This window comes from Geotrypetes seraphini, chromosome 10, assembly GCF_902459505.1.
Source record: "Geotrypetes seraphini chromosome 10, aGeoSer1.1, whole genome shotgun sequence".
NCBI classification, from domain to species: domain Eukaryota; kingdom Metazoa; phylum Chordata; class Amphibia; order Gymnophiona; family Dermophiidae; genus Geotrypetes; species Geotrypetes seraphini.
The window spans coordinates 37,524,441-37,545,402 of record NC_047093.1 but is presented as its reverse complement, the minus strand read 5'-3'; the positions used below and the strand labels follow the sequence as shown (position 1 = coordinate 37,545,402).

General features: G+C 40.4%; 1 protein-coding gene across 2 annotated transcripts in view; it reads left to right on the top strand.

Moving 5' to 3' along the window:
* Positions 1 to 20,962, top strand: part of MYH10 (myosin heavy chain 10) — a 365,956-nt gene that overhangs the window by 204,248 nt on the left and 140,746 nt on the right. For both annotated transcript variants that reach the window (XM_033960583.1, XM_033960584.1), the window contains 4 exons: positions 14,826 to 15,019; positions 16,004 to 16,125; positions 16,842 to 16,911; positions 17,018 to 17,178. In XM_033960583.1, the coding sequence (XP_033816474.1) occupies positions 14,826 to 15,019; positions 16,004 to 16,125; positions 16,842 to 16,911; positions 17,018 to 17,178 (547 nt within the window). The remainder of the gene's footprint in view (positions 1 to 14,825; positions 15,020 to 16,003; positions 16,126 to 16,841; positions 16,912 to 17,017; positions 17,179 to 20,962) is intronic.

Genomic DNA, 20,962 nt, shown 5'->3' with positions numbered 1-20,962 from the left:
CGACTCATGTTTCCTTTACATCTTTGTCATGTCCTTAGTATCAAGATGCCTAGACTGTATAAAGATAACAGAATTTTAATGGACACATGGAAAACATTACGATTTGTCAGCAACCTAAGAAACAATTGCCCAACAGAAGAACCTAATGAACACCTTATAGCTAACACACAAGGAAATGAAACCCCTGCAGACATGTTCTGGGATTCATTTCAAGACATAGATTGGAATAACTATACCAAATTATACAACAAATACTCCAAATCATACTGCTTCCTGGACTCATGTCCCCCGGAAATCATGAAAGTGGCACCACTTGAATTTAAACTATCTCTACTGCACTGCTTAGCCCATAACCTGAAAAACGGAAAATTCCTCACCAACAAAGGCCACATAATAATAACCCCTATCCTAAAAAATAGCAAAGAATCGTCAGCCCTAGTTTCCAATTACAGACCAATCGCTTCCATACCACTTTTTGTAAAGATCATGGAGGGGCTGGTACACTCCCAATTAATGGAATATCTAGACCAGTTCTCACTCCTGCATGAGACTCAATCCGGCTTTAGACCGCTTTTCAGCACAGAAACGGTAATTGCGGCCATATTAGATTACTTGCACCTACTTTTAAGCAAAGGTCTCAGTGCCCTGATCATGCAATTCGACATGAGCTCTGCCTTTGACCTTGTAGACCATGCGAATTTGCTACAGTGTCTAGACACTATTGGCATCAGAGGCGAAGTGCTAAACTGGTTTCATGGTTTCCTTTCGTCCCGAACCTATCAGGTTCGCTTCAACAATGACCTCTCCAACACCTGGAGCAACCCATCCGGCGTTCCGCAAGGGTCCCCACTATCCCCTCTGCTTTTCAATATCTACATGACCTCACTGAGCGTTCAATTAACCCAGCTGGGGATAAAATTATTCAGTTACGCTGATGACTTCACAATTATTATCCCATTTGCCAACTCTATCTCGGAAACAATTCCAAAAGCATCAGAAGCCATAAACTTGATGGAACATTGGACGACAAACTTCAAACTCAAGCTCAATACTGAGAAAACAAAATTCTTTGTCGCTTCACCGCACCCTCTTGACACCAAAACCCCACTAGACATCAACAAACATAACTACCCCATACAGCTCACCATTAAAATACTGGGTGTAACTCTGGACCAATGCCTCACCATTAAAGATCAGGTGGACTCCATAATCAAAGAGTTTTTTCACCCTCTGGAAACTTAAATCCATTAAAGCATACTTTGATAACTCTGTCTTCAGAATCTTGGTACAATCCCTCGTATTAAGTCAACTCGACTACTCATCTACTTATCAATCCCTCAAAAGAATATGCGACGATTGCAACTAGTGCAAAACACTGCGGTCAGACTAATCTTCGGTCTAAAGAAGTTCAATCACGTGACGCCATACTTCAAACAGCTACACTGGTTGCCGATGGAAGCTCGTGTAAAGTTTAAGTTCGCCTGCCTCTGTTTTAAAGTTTTCTACGGTCTAACCCCTAAATACATCACTGACCTATTCTCCTTCTCAGCCAACAAACACAAGAAACATAGAAACATAGAAACATAGAAAGATGACGGCAGAAAAGGGCCATAGCCCATCAAGTCTGCCCACACTACTGACCCACCCCAAGTCTAGATGCTAGTGAATCGTCTTACGTAGGGATCCCACGTACATGTCCCATTTGCTCTTAAAGTCAAGCACGCCTGTGGCCTTGACTACCTGCACCGGAAGCTTATTCCAGTGATCTACCACCCTTTCCGTGAAAAAATACTTCCTGGTGTCACTCCTAAATTTCCCCCCTTTGAGTTTAAGCGGATGCCCTCTTGTGGTCGAGGGTCCCCTGGGGAAGAGGATGTCATCTTCCACCTCGACACGTCCTGTGATGTATTTAAATGTCTCAATCATGTCCCCCCTCTCCCTGCGCTCCTCAAGAGTGTAGAGCCGCAGTCTGCTCAGTCTCTCTTCGTAAGAGAGACCCTTGAATCCCAAGATCGTCCTAGTGGCCATCCGCTGAACCGACTCGACTCTAAGCACGTTCTTACGGTAATGTGGCCTCCAGAATTGCACACAGTATTCCAGATGAGGTCTCACCATGGTCTTGTACAGCGGCATTATGACTCCTGGTTTCCGACTGACGAAACTTCTATTGATACATCCCATCATTTGCCTTGCCTTGGATGTGGCCTTCTCTACCTGCTTGGCAGCCTTCATGTCTGCACTGATAACTACTCCCAAATCTCTTTCTACTGAGGTTCTAGCTAATGTTACTCCATTTAAGGTGTAAGTTCTGCACGGATTTTTGCTACCGAGGTGCATGACCTTACACTTCGTAGCATTGAAGCCTAGCTGCCATGTCGAGGACCAGTTTTCCAACGTACGAAGGTCCTGTGTCATACTATCATGTAAAACGCTATCACTTACTATGTTGCACAGTTTTGCGTCGTCGGCGAATAATGTCACTTTACCCTGTAGCCCTCGTGTCAAGTCCCTTATGAATATATTAAAAAGGAGAGGACCCAGGACCGAGCCCTGTGGCACTCCGCTGGTCACCTCTGATGTTTCAGAGAGGGTACCGTTGACCATCACCCTCTGAAGTCTACCACTTAGCCAATCATTGACCCATGCAGTTATCGTCTCACCCAACCCCATTGATTTCATCTTGTTTAGTAACCTGCGGTGTGGGACGCTGTCAAAAGCTTTGCTGAAATCCAAATATACTATGTCCAGAGACTCTCCTAAGTCCAACTTTCCTGTTACCCAATCAAAGAAGCTGATGAGGTTGGATTGACACGACCTACCCTTAGTGAATCCATGTTGACTAGGATCCCTAAGATTCCCCTCATCCAAGATAGTGTCCAACTTACGTTTAATCAGTGTTTCCATGAGTTTACATACGATCGATGTGAGACTCACTGGTCGGTAATTTGCTGCCTCTGCCCTACATCCCTTTTTATGCAGAGGAACAACGTTCGCTGTTTTCCAATCCAGGGGGACTCTCCCCTTCTCTAGGGAGAGATTGAAGAGCATGGCTAATGGTTCCGCCAGGACCTCGCACAGCTCTCTGAGCACTCTTGGGTGCAATTCGTCTGGACCCATGGCTTTGCTCACCTGGAGTCTTGACAATTCGCTGTAGACATCAGCTGGTGTGAACTCAAAATTCTGAAATGGGTCTTCCACGCTTGGCGTTGCTTCCAAATGTGGCCCATTCCCTGGAGCCTCGCAGGTAAAAACCGAACAGAAGTATTCATTCAGTAGTTTGGCTTTATCAGGATCTGTTTCCGCGTAATTCCCATCCAGAGTTTTGAGGCGTACTATCCCGTTTGTGTTTTTTTTCCTGTCACTAATGTACCTGAAGAAGGATTTGTCCCCTTTCTTAATGTTCTTTGCTAGAGTTTCTTCCACTGCGAGCTTGGCCTCCCTGACTGCTGTTTTGACTGCTGCAGACCTGGCCCTATATTCAATGTTAGCTTCATCTGTTCCCGTGCGTTTGTATGAAAGAAATGCTCTTTTTTTCTCCCTGACGAGGTACGAGACCTCTTCAGTGAACCATTGGGGTTTTTTGTGTCTTTGTTGTTTATGTACCAATTTTATGTAGCGGATAGTTGCCTCGTGTAGGGTCGATTTCAGGTTTGACCACATGGATTCCACAAGAGAAGCTCCCACTTCGTTTCTCCCCCGGTTAGAGGATGCAAACTAAAAAAACACCATGAGCATCTTCTCTCACATCAGGCTGCTCTATGGGGTAAAGACCTAGAACAACTCCTATTGCCCACCACTTATGAGATATTCAGGAAACGCCTCAAAACCCACCTATTCCCGAAAGACCTAGACAACTGACCCACTTCCCTCTTTCCCCTCTCTTGCCCTTTCTCCCAATTGTTCCCCACATCCCTTAAGTTAATTCAACTTGTACGTCAACTCAACTTGTACCCCAATAATCTTTTGTAAACCGCATAGAACTTAACGGTTTTGCGGTATATAAACTGTTATTATTATTATTATTAAATATTCCTATTAGTAAATCAACAAATCAAATCATATGGCTAAACCCCAAGATTCAAATTGGCGGATTTAAGATCATCTGGAAGCATTGGATGATTGCAAGTATAAGGACTTTAAATGATGTTATTTTAAATGGTAAACTGCTTGATTTTTCACAGTTGCAGCATAAATATGATCTTAATAAATCACAAAGTTTTAGGTGGCTGCAACTGAAGCAGGCCATTCAGGTAGGGTTCCCTGAATGGAAAAATCTGAATACGCAATAGAGTCTGGAATTTCTATGCTTTCAGGCGGACTTTCTGGGACACCAGACCGCACAGTGGTATAAAATTATAAGTGAATATGTTAAAAAGAAACACAGAAATGGTCTTAGAGATATTTGGAGCATTGAGATTAAGCATCAAATTTCAGCATCTCAGTGGCCACAAATTTGGTCTTGGAGGATGAGATGTACAGTGTCTGCATCTATGAGACAAACTTGTTTTTTTCTTCTGCATAGAGCGTTTTGGACCCCAATTAGACTACAAAAGTTAAATAGTTCAAAGTCTAATAGATGTTGGCACTGTAATCTTGAAGTAGGGACTTTAGATCATCTTTTGTTTTATTGTCCCTTTATCTTAACTCAATTTGGGATCAAGTAAATTGTTTATTGGAAAAGCATGTGGCATTATCTTATGATACAGTACTATTTGGTATGTCTATGAGGAAAAAGAGCCAAATATCATCACATAACAATAAACTTTTATTGATAATGACAGGAGTCGCCATTCAGCATATCACAAGTAATTAGAAAAATTACAGTAGACTCAATTACAATTTCTGGTGGAACTCATTATGTCACATATATAAAATGGAAAGAGCAATAGCTATACAACAAGGAAGCTATAAGAAATTTAATAAAATTTGGGAGCTATTAACTTCTTATTGTAATGAGTAAACACCATTTTCTATTGTAATATACACCCTCTATGATTGGGGGGAGGGGGAGGTATATTTTACATTTTTCTTATTGGAGAAATAATAGAGGAATGATGGGAGGGGAGGGTGGTAATTTTATATATTGTAAGATAGATCAGAAAGATTGTCAAGTGATGTGTTTAATTGTATTGTTTTATTGTTTGTGCACTTGATGTAAGATTGAAAACAAATAAAGAATTTGAAAAAAAAATGATTGGTATGCAATATGAGACCATCTAGTTTTAATTTATTGACTGACCTGACACAGGCTGTGTTTGGTATGATCGCCGGCATTGGGGGTCAGCCCTGTGGGTCCTCTTAATGTATAAAAGTTAAATGGAGATAAGATAGTGAGGTTAAAACCAAAATAAATTGACAGCTCTTTTTTACCCAATGTAAGGATGCCAGTATTTTATTGAAGGATTAGATGAAAAAGTTAGGTTTTAATTTCACCATCTCATCTCCAATTCTTTTGCACAGGGAAAGCTTCCCCCAATCACGAGCTGTTGCAGAAGGAATCATACACTTTTTTCCTTCAGCTCTGACCCCTTTCTCATTACTACTGTTTATCATTTCTGCAGTGCTGTACATATAACATTCAATAGATGGTCCTTGCTCAGAAGAGCTTGCAATCTAATTTGGACAGATAGGACATCTCAGGGTTGGGGAGTTTCTAGCAGGGAGGCGTGTTTTGTTGCACGTATGTAGGTGATCCTAATGCGCATGATTGAATTTCACCAGCAGACCGCCAATGAGTGAGGAAGTGTGAGTGCTGTCGGATTTTCATTTTTGACAAAATGACAGAAAAAGTTGAACAAAGCTACTGCATTAAATTTTGTGTAAAGCTTAGCGATTTCCAAGTGGAAATGATCCGCAAGATTTAACAGGCCTTCGGAGATGAAGCAATGGGCATCACACAGATAAAGGAGTGGTACAACCACTTCAGAGATGGCCGCACATCAGTGGAGAGTGAAGCACGTCCTTGTAAGCCCTCAATATCCAGAAATGAGATCGTCATTGATAAAGTGTGGACCCTGATGGTTCAGGATCGTTGTATCATGATCAGAGAACTTGCAGACGAGGTGAGCATCAGCGTTGGATCCATTCATTCCATTTTGACTGAGGATTTGGGCTTCAGGAGAATTTCAGCAAAGTTCGTGCCAAAGCTGCTAATGATTGAGCAGAAGCAACTCTGTTTGGAGATCACACAGGACATGCTGGAGACTGTGAATAGTGATCCCAACTTCCTCAGCACAGTGATCACTGGTTTCTACCCAGAAACCAGGTTGATGTCATCACAATGGAAGCATTCAACATCCCCGAAGCCAAAAAGAGCAAGGCAGGTCTGCAGCAATGTCAGTCATGCTGACCGTCATCTTTGACTCCAGTGGCTTGGTTCATCACGAGTACGCACCACATGGCACAACAATCACCAAGGGGTACTACCAAGAGGTTCTGCGTCGCCTTCGTAACACTGTGAGACGCAAACGGCCGGACCTGTGGGCAGCGGACAATTGGCATCTCCATCACGATAACATACCTGCCCATTCTTCACATTTGATACGGCGTTTCTTGGCCAAACACAACACACCTGTGATTCCTCAGGCTCCCTAGTACTCTCCTGACATGGCTCCGTGTGACTTCTGGCTTTTCCCCAAACTGAAAATGTCCCTGAAAGGGACCAGATTTCAGTCAAAAGAAGACACCTTGCAGAATGCTACAGACCAGTTGTGAACAATCTCAAAAGAGGCATTCCAGCGCTGCTTCTAACAGTGGCAGAACTGTTGGAAGAAGTGTGTGGCAGCCCAAGGGAACTACTTTGAAGGAGATTAGTATAAGATTGTTGTGTGATTTAATGGATTTATTCCTGATGAATGGGATGGGTGGGGGAGGGGTCTTTTTTTTATATGCATTTGACAATAATTGTTAGAATGTCAAGTGATTTGTACGAATTATCTGATTGAATTTTGTACACTTGTTACAAGAGTTAAAACTGAATAAAGAATTAAAAAAAAAAAAAAGATTGTTGTATCTGAATATGAGTATTTTTTTTATGAATAAAGGTCTGATACTTTTTGAACGGCCTTTGCATTTGGAAATGAATGGGGAGGCAATGAAGTGACTTGAGGAGAGGGGCAATGTAAGCGTGGAGGTTCTTGTTGAATGAGTTGTTGCAGTATTCCTCTGTGACAATGACTTTTTTTTTTTTTTTTTAATTCTTTATTCGTTTTACATCTTACAACAAGTGTATCATAAAATAACATTTAAACTTATACAATATCACTTGATTCTCTATCAATTTAACAATGACTTCCCCCCTCTCGTTTTTTTCCTTTTTTGTAATTTCCAACATAAAATGAATTTGTAACTTTCCCCCCTTTTCCCCTTCAATCATGTTTGTCTTTAATCTGACTGCAAAAATGTTAGTCGGTTTATTTAATTTGTATGTTGTCTTTTATATCCAATTATATGTGAGACCACTAACTAGTGGCTTTTTAAATTGTTCATCGCTTAGAAAATTTGTATAAGCGATTCATCAAACGGTAATAATAAAACTTAATGGACACTAACTATGTAACATGCAGCTGGGGCCATTCTCTTCCCTAAGCACTTCTTAGCACATCTGTTGAACCTCGGAGCTATGCCAAGGTCCTTCGTTGCTTTTAAGCACTGATAATTTAAATATAATTTAGGACTGTCTACAGCAGTGGTCTCAAATTCAAATCCTTTGCAGGGCCACATTTTGGATTTGTAGGTACTTGGAGGGCCTCAGAAAAAATAGTTAATGTTTTTTACTTCATGCAAAATTGTAATTTCTTTAATAAATCTTTATAGTTTATAAATATTTCCTTTTGGCTAAGTCTCAATAATAATATTGTAATTTATAGCTAAAGAGACATATGATCAAAAAACTGTTTTATTTTACTTTTGTGATTATGATAAACATACCAAGGGCCTCAAAATAGTACCTGGTGGGCTGCATGTTGTCCCCGGGCCACGAGTTTGAGACCACTGGTCTACAGTGACATCACTAAGATCAGATATGATTGATATAATCTCCCATAAGCCTTTGTTGACATTGGTTAGACCAACAGAAAATGCGGGGCTGTCATTGGATACTTTTTTTTGTTTTTATTTTTCAAAAGATTTCAAGCTTGTACCATGTTGTGTGCCATTTATTTCTGCAACTGTTTTGTAAACAGCCAATTTGCCCTTCTAAGCTGCCTCTCTTTTACCTCCAGTATTACATCAGCAAGTCCCCTTATCCTGCACAGTCTCCAGGCTATGAAGATAAACAGTTCCCATTATGAGTCCAGGCCTCTGTCTTAGGTTGGGCTGTGACTATTGGACAGGGAAACCCAATACACTGCCTCTTACCCTTTCTGGAGGGAATAAATGTTATATAAAGGATGCAGGAAGCTTTCTCAGGAGGTTTAGGCTTAAAGATACTAAGATGCCATGAGCTGGACACGAGGGTATGGGAAGAGATCATATACTATGTTTGACCCTGGTATGCCATGCAATACAACTTGTCAAAATAGCCAAATTTAGAATCAATTAGCAAGTGTTAGAGATAGATGCTGGAAGATCATATATAACTATCTTAAAAGGTAGGGGGAACCTTGTGGGACATGCGTTGTAATGAGATGTATATGTGTTTTCATTTTGCAGCATAGGAAAATCAAAACAATACATAGCAAAATTTGTACAATAATTAAGATAACGATAGGGTGAATTAAAACATTAAATATATAATAGGCAAATAACTAAAGGAAAGTCTCAAACATAGACATGAGTGTGTCGTAGCACATTTTCAAAAATGCAGGGCTGACAGTTATTTAATGCTTTGGTACAAACTGGAGAGGCAGTACAGCCCACTGGGGAAATGAGGCGGAGCTGAAGAAAAAATGTATGATTCCTTCTGCAACAACTCACAATTGGGGGAAGTTAACTCATTAGTCAGGACTTGTATGCCCTGTTAACAGAAAGATTATTGAGGTAACCTAATCTTATCTTTTACGCATTAAGATGACCCACAGGGCTGATCCCTGATGCAGGCAATCATGCCGAAACAGGACCCATGCTGGGTCAGTCAATAAATTAAAACCTGATTATCCTATATTGCAAGGCCCTGGGTATAATTTACAAACAGTGTGCACTAAGGCTAGAGTATACTGTATAAGGAAATGAGCCCTGCATGTTAACAGGCTTAGTGCATGCTATTTGTAAATTATCCTGCTTGCTAAGTAGATGAGGCTTGAAATGGGTAGCATTCAGCCTAACACTTACATTCTCACAAATTTTTGAATACTATTGTTACAACTAGGTAGTTTGGGGCTGTTTTAACTTGCAGGCAAAATACCTTAACTGGTATATTAAATATCTAGATTGGTTGATGTGCCTGTTTATTGTTTCCATGACTTGTATTTTAGTTCATTAACTTCAGAATTTCAAATCTGTGTGATGAAACACTTAAATCTGATCTTCAATGTTCATAATCATTTAGTTTGTAAAGTTAACAAGGTACACATGTTCAGAAGTGGTTTTTGCCAGATTATAGCATTAACTTAATAATAATAATAATAATAATAATAACTTTATTCTTGTATCCCGCAATACCATGGAAGTTCAATGCGGTTAACAATAGAAGAGACTGTACATTTACAGCGATGATACATATTACAGTGTTATTACATTTACAAAGATGTTACATAAATAGCAGTAATAAAAAGGCATATACTAAAGAAGAGACTGTACGTATACAGCGATGTTCCATGTTAAAGCGGTGGTACATTTACAGTGATGTTAAATATGAGGCTATGAAAAGGCAGGGCAATTAGATAAAACAGAGCTTGAGAAAGAGAGGCCATAGTGGCTTGGGAGGGGGGCGTAGTCAGAGGGAATGGAGGCATGTCGCGGTCAGGAGGGTGCAGGGAAGGGGGGAAGGCAGCGTTAGCGGAATTTGTCGAAGAGGTAGGTTTTTAGTGACTTCCTGAACAGGTGGTAGGGTGGAGAGTTGGAGATGAGGGCGGTAAGGCAATTGTTCCATTTGCCCGCTTGGAATGCTAGGGTTCTATCAGTGAATCTCTTGTAGAGACAGCCTTTTAGGGAGGGAAAGGTGAATAGGTGGGCGTTTCGTGTGCGAGAGGGGCCTGCTATTTCAAGGTGCTCAGACAAGTAGATTGGGGAAGATCCTGTTAGAGTTTTGAAACAGAGGCAGGCGAACTTAAAGATGATCCTTGCCTCTACTGGGAGCCAATGGAGTTTGGTGTAGTAGGGGCTAACATGGTCGTATTTTTTGAGATCATAGATGAGGCGGACGGCCGCATTTTGGACTGTTCTAAGACGTTTGATGGTATTTTTATAGGATCCCAGGTAAATAATGTTGCAGTAGTCTAATATGCTTAATACCAGAGATTGGACGAGTAGACGGAAGGCTTGGTGGTCGAAGTAACGTTTGATGGTGCGCAGTTTCCAGAGGGTACAGAAACATTTTTTCACCTGGGCACTGGTATGGTCATCGAAGGTTAGGGTGCGGTCCAGGATGACTCCAAGGATTTTTATGGTGGGTAAGATAGGGTAATCTAGCCCATTCAATCTGAGGGAAGTGTTTGTTAATTTGTGGTTGGGACTAGCTAGGAAGATTTTGGTTTTTTCAGAGTTCAATTTTAATTTGAGTTTTGAGGTCCACAGTTCTAACTTGGTGAGGATAGATGCGATGAGTTTTTCCGTTTCTAGAGTGAGTGAGGTAATGGGAACAATGATGGTGATGTCATCTGCATATATGAACGATTTTAGGTTAGAGTTTGCTAGGCTTCGTGCCAGAGGGGTCAAGTAAATATTGAATAGGGAGGGGGATAGGGGAGAGCCTTGTGGGACTCCACAAGGGTTACGCCAGTGGTGGGAGAAGGCTCCATTACTGTGGACCTGGTAGGTACGGTTGGTTAGGAAGCCTGTGAACCAATCTATTACCTGACCGGAGATGCCGATGGAGTCAAGGCAGTTGAGCATAATGTCGTGGTCGACCAGGTCGAAGGCACTACTCAAATCGAATTGAAGTATCAGGGCGCTTTTACCCAGTGAGAACAGGTGGAGGAGGTAATTTGTCAGGGCAGCTAGGACGGTTTCGGTGCTATGATTTGGGCGGAAACCGGACTGGGAGTCATGAAGAATATTGTACTTGTCGAGGTAATTCGTAAGGTTGTTGTTGACAAGACCTTCCATGAGTTTTTGGAAGAGTGGTATGTTGGCGATGGGTCTGTAGTTGGTGATGGAAGAGATTGGCTCCTTGGGTTGTTTAGGGATAGGGGAAATGAGGATGTGGCCAAGTTCGGACGGGAAGTGTCCAGTGGACAGGCATAGAGATACCCAATTGAAGAGTTCTGCTTTGAATGATGGGGGGGCGCATTTCATGATGGTGGGAGGACAAGTGTCTAATAGGCAGTTGGAATTGGCGTATTTAGAATAAAGTTTGAGGAATAGATTCCAGTCAGGATTTACAAAGGAGGTCCAGGACATGTCGGCTATTGAACCTTCTGTGTCTGCTGCGCGTAGGTTGAGTGGGGGATCGGGGCTGTGAGCTGAAAGAGACAGTTTTAGAGTGTGGATTTTGTTCGCGAAGTGGTCGGCTAGAGTGATTGCGGAGGGAGGGAGGTCGGAGGTGGGGCGTTTGTGAGAGTCTATGTCGAATAGAGAGTTAACTAGTCTAAAAAGTGCTTTGCTGTTTAGAGAAGGGGAGTTTATTAGTTGGGAGTAGTGTTTACTGCGCTTATCAATGATCTGTTTTTTGTATTCTTTGACTTTCAGTCGCCAGGTAAGTCTGTCTAAATCAGTCCCTGATTTACGCCAGATTCTTTCATGTTTCCGGACTTCTCGTTTTATGGTCAGGAGGTCCGCGTCAAACCAGCTGTTTGAGGGGCGAAGAGTTTTCGAGCGAAGTTTAAGAGGGACAGTGGTGTTAAGAACCTGGTCGCTAAATTTTTCCCAATTTAGGTGGAAGTTGGGGTCTACGTCGGAGTCGGAGATGAGAGTGTAGTGTGACCAGAAGTCTGCTGGATTAAGATGTTCTCTTGTCCAGATGAATTGCTTTGTATGGATGGGGTTAGGCTTTTTGTCAGGTTGTTTTTTGTGCCAGGCTAGTTCAAAATTGCACAGGAGGTGGTCAGACCAGGGGGTATTTGACCAGGTTTGGTCTGAGAGACTTATATTGGGAGTGGTGTTGGTATTGGAGAGAAAGGTGATGAGGTCGAGGTGGTGGCCTTTGTTATGGGTTGTGGTTTGGGGGGGATTGGAGAAGCCTAGTGTCGTGAGGAAGGAGAAAAGGTCTGCGACATTTGGGTTCTCTTTCTGTTCTAGATGTAGGTTGATGTCTCCTGCTAAGAGATTGTAGGTACCTGCTGACGAGTTCGCGAGAAGGTGCTCGTAGAAATTATCTTTTGCTTGATTCCATTTATTAGGGGGTATATAGAATAGCGTGACGATTAGGTTATCTATACAGTCTGTTTTGGAAATTTTGCAGGTGAGGATTTCTAGGTCCTTGGTTGATTTAGAATCTAGGACATGGAAGTGAAGGTGATTATGGAGAATGATAGCGAGGCCACCTCCTCTTTTTGAATTTCTTGAGAGAGTGATAATTTTGTAGTGTGGAGGGAGAATGTCCCCTATGATGGGGTCCTGGTCGGAAATGAGCCATGTTTCGGTTAGGAGGACAATGTCTAAGCGAGTTTCTTCCAGCCAGTCTTTGATGAGCTGAGCCTTATTTCTAGCTGAGCGGATGTTCAAGTAGGCACAAGGAAGAATGGATTGTTGTGGGGGGCAGGAGGGTATCGTACGTTGCAGATATTTTAGAGATCGTTTTCTTTTAGGAGTTGGTCTAGGAGGGTGGTGGGTGGTATTGATCACAGGAATTGGGAAAGGACCTGCTTCTGTGCAATCGTGTATAAGTCGATGAGGGCGGAGGAATTTGTCAGGACCGGGGATTCTAGTCCAAGTGGTGTAGGTTGAAATAGGTTCGAATGCTAGGACATTTGTAATCCAGCCTCTTGTGCTAAGCAAATAGAGGAGGAGAAAGGCGGGAAGATTATGAGTGATGCTGGTCATGTTGGAAATGTTGGCCTGGTCAGGAGGGGGGAGAAAGATTCTGAGAGGCTAGTGTGAAGGGGAGACCAAAACTGGGTTCGCAAGGGGGAGATTGAGGGGTGTTGGGGGAAGAGGAGGGCTAGGGGAGAAGCTTAGAGAGGGGTAGCTAGGTAGAAGCAGAAGGCCTGGGAAGTGGAAGAAAGAAGAGCGTAGTTCTGTGAATCAAAGTTCAAAATGAGGTTGGAAGCATTTAAGATGAGGTGGACTATGAACAGATCTGTACTAAGTGAGGGCGATGTGTAGGTATAAGAGACTATGAACAGGTCATAAGATGGAATTAAAGGTAAGAATATGTAACAGGTTTGAAATAGGAGTCGTGGGTAGATACAGAGAATAAATCTGTGAACTTGAGAGGAGATGATCAGATCAGGGAGGCCGCAAGTGGGAGTCAAGGAATATAGTACGTGGCCCTCGGGAGTTAGTGACACTGAGTTAGGTGTCGGTCTTTGGCGGCTGAGCCCTTGAGAGGGCTGGAAAGGCAGGCCAGATGCCGAAGTGGCTGTTGGGGACGGGGCAAACCGCCGAACGCGTTGCTCCTCCGGTGCAGTGAAGGGGGACGACTCGATCTCCCTTCCCCTTCACTGTGCTGGAACAGGGAAAAAGGCCCGGTCTGCAAAGCCCTTAAGAGGGCTGGAAAAGCAGGCCAGGTGCCTAAGTGGCTGCTGGGGGCGGGGCAAACCGCCGAACGCGTTGCTCCTCCGGTGCAGTGAAGGGGGACGACTCGATCTCCCTTCCCCTTCACTGTGCTGGGACATATCAGAATTTCAAAAAAAATTAAGGTTTTGAAGTTATTGCATTAGGAGTTATTTATTGGAGCATCACTATATTTTAGTAGGTAATTGTTTGGCTTTTAATTTCATTGCATGTGCTTAGTGTGTTGAACAGAATAATATCCAGCAGTACTAATAACCTACATCAGAAGGTTATTAGTACTGCCTGGGAAGTATACATATTAAAAAATTATCCTTGGTCAAATCTTTACCAGCCTCCCGATTGTTTCCATTTTATAGCTCATACCTTCAAATTGGTTGTTATATGAAAAGTAGTGGGCCAAGGTTTAATTTCTGACTCAGGTCTTCCACTCCCAGTTGGCATTGTGGCAGCAACAACGATAATCCCTGGAAGGCAGGGAATTTATTGTCATGTAGTAGAAGTGCCCTGGTGTTTGGACCCTAGCCAAGAAATATTTCCACAGTGACTTGACTACAGGTTGGGAGAGGATAGCAAACATGAGTAGCTATAAATCAAGGCTTATGGCATCAGGTCACATCCCTGGTTTGATATGAGCTAGAATCCCATTAGAGTAGAAGTAGTCCCCCCCAGGCCTTAATAGTGGATTTGATTTCCTGATTGCTGTGCTTCTAACATAATGAGAGATTTCACAAAGTAACGGTAGCAATAATATACAATTTACTTGATCACTATTCAAACCCAAAGACAACATGACAATGAATTAAGATACAAATGAAAAGATGCTCTTCTAGTTCCAAAACTATGATCAGTCTGTTAGCAGAAACAGTCAACTGTTAGTCTGCTTTAATGCATGCTGATTGCCTTACCTTAGGAGGAAAAATTTTCATATCAACCATTTTTCTCACAAGGCTTGTGCTGCTTCATTGTTGCTTTTTAGATGCAGCATACTTTTCTATCAATAAATGTTAACGTTTAAGGTCGTCTTTTTTTTTTTTTCCCCCTTTCACTAATAGTGGACCGCATTGTGGGCCTGGATCAAGTTGCTGGTATGGCTGAAACTGCATTTGGTGCTGCATACAAGACCAAAAAAGGAATGTTTCGTACTGTAGGGCAGTTATATAAGGAATCCCTCACCAAGTTGATGGCAACTCTTCGGAACACAAATCCCAACTTTGTACGCTGTATCATTCCAAACCATGAGAAAAGGGTATGTTTTCAAATGCATAAATAACAATAAAATTTCTTTACTATATTTTATTGCACCACCTGACTCTTAAATGTGCATTTTTTTTGACCTATCTAATCTTGTACTTGGTCCAAATAAACCTCAAAAATTGCAGTATCAAAGGATAATAGTATACTAAATGATCTAAAGTTCCTGCTTCAAGATGACAACGCCAGCATCTATCTATTAGTAAATAATATATTAGAAAGTCCAGTGGCTTTATCTTATGATACTGTTTTATTTGGTGCTCTTATGAGAACTAAAAGTCAACTATCTGCGAGTAATAACAAGCTTCTATTAGTAATGACAGGGGTTGCCATGCAGCTTATTTTGAGAAACTGGGATAGGTTAAGTTATTCATTTTAGTGGGAAACCCTATGTTTTACTTATAAAATGGAACATTGTTTGGCCATACAACAGGGACGATTTAAGAATTTTATGGATGTTTGGGAGCCATTGGCTAAATATTGTAAAGAGGAATAATTTTTCATTTTGTGGATATGTAAACATACACATCCTGGGTAGGTGAGGGAATCGAAATGGAAATGGTATTGATATAGGAATTTATGAATAGTTTCATGAAGATTTTAATATATTTGTATTGGGTGGGAGGGAGGGGATAAAAATAATAGAGCATTAATGTTATACATTTGTTGTGCTTGGTTTGTAATACCCATATTTATGATTCATTTGTTGCACAATTGTAGCTTGAAAAATCAATAAAGATTTATAATCTTGTATTTATGAGGCTAGCACTATCTCCTGTTTATATGTGAGCTGTTAGAGAAGTTGGTTGGTTTCCCAAACATGGGCAGATATTTGGTTTGAGGTAAGTCTCTGTTCTTTGTGGTTGGTAATAGCTTTGAATGTGGTTAGATGTGCTTCCTCTAATACAGTGATTCAGAATAGGGTTTTTTTCTCAGTTAAAAAGAAGGTTACAAAATATTTCCATTCTCATATTTTTAGGCTGGGAAACTGGATCCCCACCTTGTTTTAGACCAACTACGTTGCAATGGTGTACTAGAAGGCATCAGAATCTGTCGTCAGGGATTTCCAAACAGGATCGTGTTTCAAGAATTCAGGCAAAGGTGCTGAATTTGAGGGGTGGCAAGGACGGGACATTTTTCACATGAAATTGAGTTGATGAGTGTACTAAATTTAAGTTGTCTAGATTTTTTTTTTTCTTGGAAAATAACCCCAGATTCTAATCTAATATCTAGTTTTCTTTAGTGAGATTAGTTCCTCCCCTCCCCCCACCCTTAAAGCATGCATTGGTTGTGATTACAATTAATAAAACCTTTCTGATTTTTAGCCACCTTCGCTCAAAATGGTTTCTTTCCTAATTTATCCTGTTGAACTATTTAATTGAAAATTATAACAGCAATTTAACTTCTGTCCTTTCTGACCTGTATACTTCTCCCCCTTCCCCTCCTCCTTCCCCCTCCTGCTCCCCCTCCAAGTCCTAAGTCCGTAGCTACCATATTTTGAATTGGAAAAGAGAACGGAGATTTGTATCCTGACCTAATGATGATGTTCTATTTTCTCTTCTAATGGAGTAACCATCACAACTTTATTTTAATAATTTCTAAATTTGCTTATGACACATCTGCTTTCTAAAAATCTCACTCAGGATATTGCGTTTGATATTTAGAAAGCCTGACCCCAGTGTGACTTAAATTGGTGTGGCCTTTCTTTGTATATATCTCAAAGTTAACAACAAAATCAAATTCTATCATCTTTCTACTATGAACCTAGAGTTGAACTAATATAAATAACTGTATTACGGTATGGTATTTTTCCGTAGGTATGAGATTCTTACACCAAATGCTATTCCTAAAGGTTTTATGGATGGCAAGCAGGCTTGCGAGCGAATGGTGAGCAGCTTGATGTTTTTGAAATTTTTACCTGCTTATTTTCTAGTAGTTCAGTGTATGTGCTTTTCATTGGGTAAATCATTTGTTTCCTTCTTACTTCTTCCAGATTAGAGCTTTAGAACTGGACCCCAACTTGTACAGAATTGGACAAAGTAAGATCTTTTTCCGTGCTGGAGTCCTGGCACATTTAGAAGAAGAACGTGATCTCAAAATTACAGACATAATCATCTTTTTCCAGGCAGTCTGCAGAGGATATCTAGCCAGGAAGTAAGTAGCATGGGTTGCCTCTTTCTGGCCAGGAAAAGGCTTATTTGTTGTAATGCCCTGTTATGCAGTCATTAATCATTGCAAATTAAATTTTAATTTTGGAATTCAATCAGATTTATTGAATCTTACAAAATGTTAGATTAAGCAGATGAGAGATGTTAACTGGTCTTGTCTGACATTAAATATTACAGTATTATCTACATTTTTTAGATCCGCAATTCATCAAGTTGGTAGGACTCGAGTACGAGTTGATGACCACTAACATCATCTACATTTACCTTGCAAGTTGGTCATATCTTAGGAACATAAAAATTGTCATTCTGGGTCATACCCATTGTCCTGTTTTCTAACAAAGTATCTGGCCAAATCTCAGGGAGTAGCAAAATTCTACACTACTTACCTCCAGGGATAAGCAGTAACTTTCCTAGGTCTGCTTTAAGGATTTGTGGGCTCTATATCCTGAAGTTTGTCTAAAGTATTTTTATTTATATATATATATATATATGTACACAACTACACTGTTTTTTTTTGCCACATTTTCTGGCAAAAAGTGCCTCACAAGTGGCATCCAGCTATGTCCCCACCAAAGGCAGGACAGATAATTTACATGTTTGAGAGCTTGGAGCTCTGTCTGTGGGATTAACAGATTAGAGCATGTGGGATTAACAGATTAGAAAGAACTTCTCCAATTAAAAAAATAATAATAATAATAAACTCCTAGTTAAGCGAGCCTAGGGTAAGATTCTTAAATGTGATGTGATATGACAGTGGCAGCCAATGGTTCTCTCTGAACAGTGGAATAACATGATATTAATTTAGTAACAAGATCATGAAAATACAAACTATTTTGTATCATTTGTAAATGGTGTAGCAAAGACTGAGAGACCATTATATGAAGCACTACAATAATTGAGACAACTAATAAAGTAAAAATCAGTGTAAACAAAGCTAAGAGAGGATCCAATGACCCCAATGATCCTCAATACATTGAAACAGGGCTTTGATACAGGTGAAATCTAGGCTTCAAAAGAGATAAGGATGACAAACAAAACCTAGGATTCTCAATGATGTAACTAATGGTATCTTCTGGCACAAAGTATAGGTGAACAGTTAGGGACTAAAGTCTGACCTACAATCCACATTGTGCTGTATTTTGGTGGGTTGAGTTTTAAGTGATTGGCCTCCAGCCAAAGAGCCATTGCTGATAAACAGTCATTAAAAGAAGAAAGATCAAGGTGTTCAGAATTGATTGAATAAACCAATTGTATATCAGCACAAAAAAAGCAATCTAATGTATAGATTAAATAAAGAGAGAGACTGGAGGGTGGCCAATGTGGCTTTGATTTTTTTTTTTTTTTTTTTAAAAGGAATTCCAGAGGTGAGCTGGGAAATTATAGACCGGTGAGTCTTGACATTGGTGTCAGGCAAATGATAAAGATAAAGAATGATAAAGAACAAAATGACAGAACATATATGTAGAGGCAAAAACAGGGGAAAAAATCAATTCCACTCAGCCTTTAGAACATATATGTAAGCATGGATTAATGAGATAAATCTAACATGGTTTTAGTTAAGGGAAATCTTGCCTCACCAATCTTCTGCACAAAAATCACCATAAAAAGAGAATGAATGAAGTCTGTTATAAACTCTTAAGGACCTTTTTAAATGGTTGAATCAGGGCTGAAAGAGGGGACTGCCAGATGATGAGCAGATCACAGGTTATCTTCATGGTTTTTTAATATCTTCAGGAGTCTCTTATGAAGGATTTTCTCAAAACTTTTTATTGAATAATTGTGAAAACATGCATATGTGAACAATTGTAACACTCCCCACAATGGCAAAAATACTATTAAAATTATTCAGAAATAAACATCTAAAGGCCTCCAAACCTTTTTAAAATTTGATAAAATCTGCATTTTATCAGCAGCTTCCTCCTCATATTTCCTTACTAAACAGACAGCTTTCCACCAGGCACATTTAGACAAAACTGAACTATTTTTCCAATTTAAGATGTGCTGTATCGCTATACCCAGTAATATATCAAACAATTTAGCTTCTGTTTTTTGCAAAATAAGAGGTAAAGGTACAGACCGTAAAACAACAAGCTTTTTATAAGTTAAAGGAACCCAAAGATGAAAAATTTCAATTTTACCCCATATAGAAGACCAAAATTGTCTTACATTTGAGCAAGTGTATAACATATGTTGTATAGTCCCCACCTTTGACTGACAAGCCCAGCAAACCTGAGACTCACCCCTGGGCAACCTGGACACTTTATACAATGTCCAGAGAGTACAGTGAGCCACATAAACAAGATTGAGTAATAGAAGCAAATAAAACAGGTTGACAGACTCTAATCAAAAAACTTGCCCAGTCCTTCACCCCCACAATTCTCCCAATTCGTGTTCTCAGATATGTTCCAAGGCAGAACATCTAGCATCACTCTTGAACTGAAAATCTTTCTGTAGACTGAAGAAGTTCTTTTATTCTGCCTAAATCCCCCACAAAAATCACCTAAGCTAGTGCCTCCTTTCTGCACCTGTTCAAACTATTTAGAGCCTTTCAAACAGAGCTAAAGCTGTAACCAATGATAATACATATTTAAACCATATCCCCTGCTGAGTTTCTCAAAAGACTTAAGCACAATCCTGTTCAATACCTGGACCAAATTTCAAATGCCTTTATAACATAAACATAACATAAAAACTCCTTGCCAATTAACCCAAATGACCGTAGCCCCTTGAATTTTAATATTTGAATTATGCCATAAAGAAACAAGGTTAGCATCTGCAATCCATCTGCTACAAATCAGAACACTCTAGAAATTGGAAAAATTACACCAGACTTAATTACGATACACCTTCTGGTGGAATTCGTTGTGCCATATATACAAAATGGAAAGAACAATTGCTATACAGAAAGGGAATTATAATAATTTTTAAAAGATTTGGGGCAATTGATAACTTACTGTAATGATTAGACGCCTTTTTACACTGAAAGTATAATTATAATTATGGGAAAGGGGGTGGTATATAGTTATAATATAGGTTTAATTAATTCTATGAATATAACACATGTATGATATTTTTTTATTACAATATTTGTGAAAAGGGTGGGTGGGGGAGGGAGATAATTTATATATTTAAGATGACAATTGAAAGAATTTCAAGTGATGTGTATGATTCAATTGATGTAATATTGTGTACTTAAAGTAAGATGAAAAATGAATAAAGAATTGGGAAAAAAAAAGAACACTCCAGGAGTAGCCTGCTGGACAGAAGAAAAAGAGACCACCTGTTAAACCTGCATAGTACACAAATTTCTTAAAGGGATTGGGAACATCATAGCTCGCTCCAATTGCAACCATCAAGGGTAACGTTCATCTCCTGTTGGCAAAATTCAAGCCCCCACAGCATCCATCATATAAGCAAAATGATGCAACTTGAAATATGGAAAGTTAACAGCCCCCCTTTTTCTGAGTAATTTAAGCTTACACACAGCAATTCTTGGAGGTGTACCCCCTCAAAGAAACTGCAAGACCCTAGCTTTCAGACTTTTTTACATAATGAGTCTGAAAAAGGCATAGGATCCGGCCCTCAGCTGCCGACGAGGGAAAACTCGGAAGACCCGTTTCGAAATTTCGAGTTTACGCCCAGCAGTGTCTACGAGGAGCTATCAAGATTCAAGGTGAACAAAGCTATGGGACTGGACAAACTACACCCCAGGGTGCTCAGGGAGTTGAGTGACGTCCTGGCGGAACCATTATCCGCTCTCTTCAATCTTT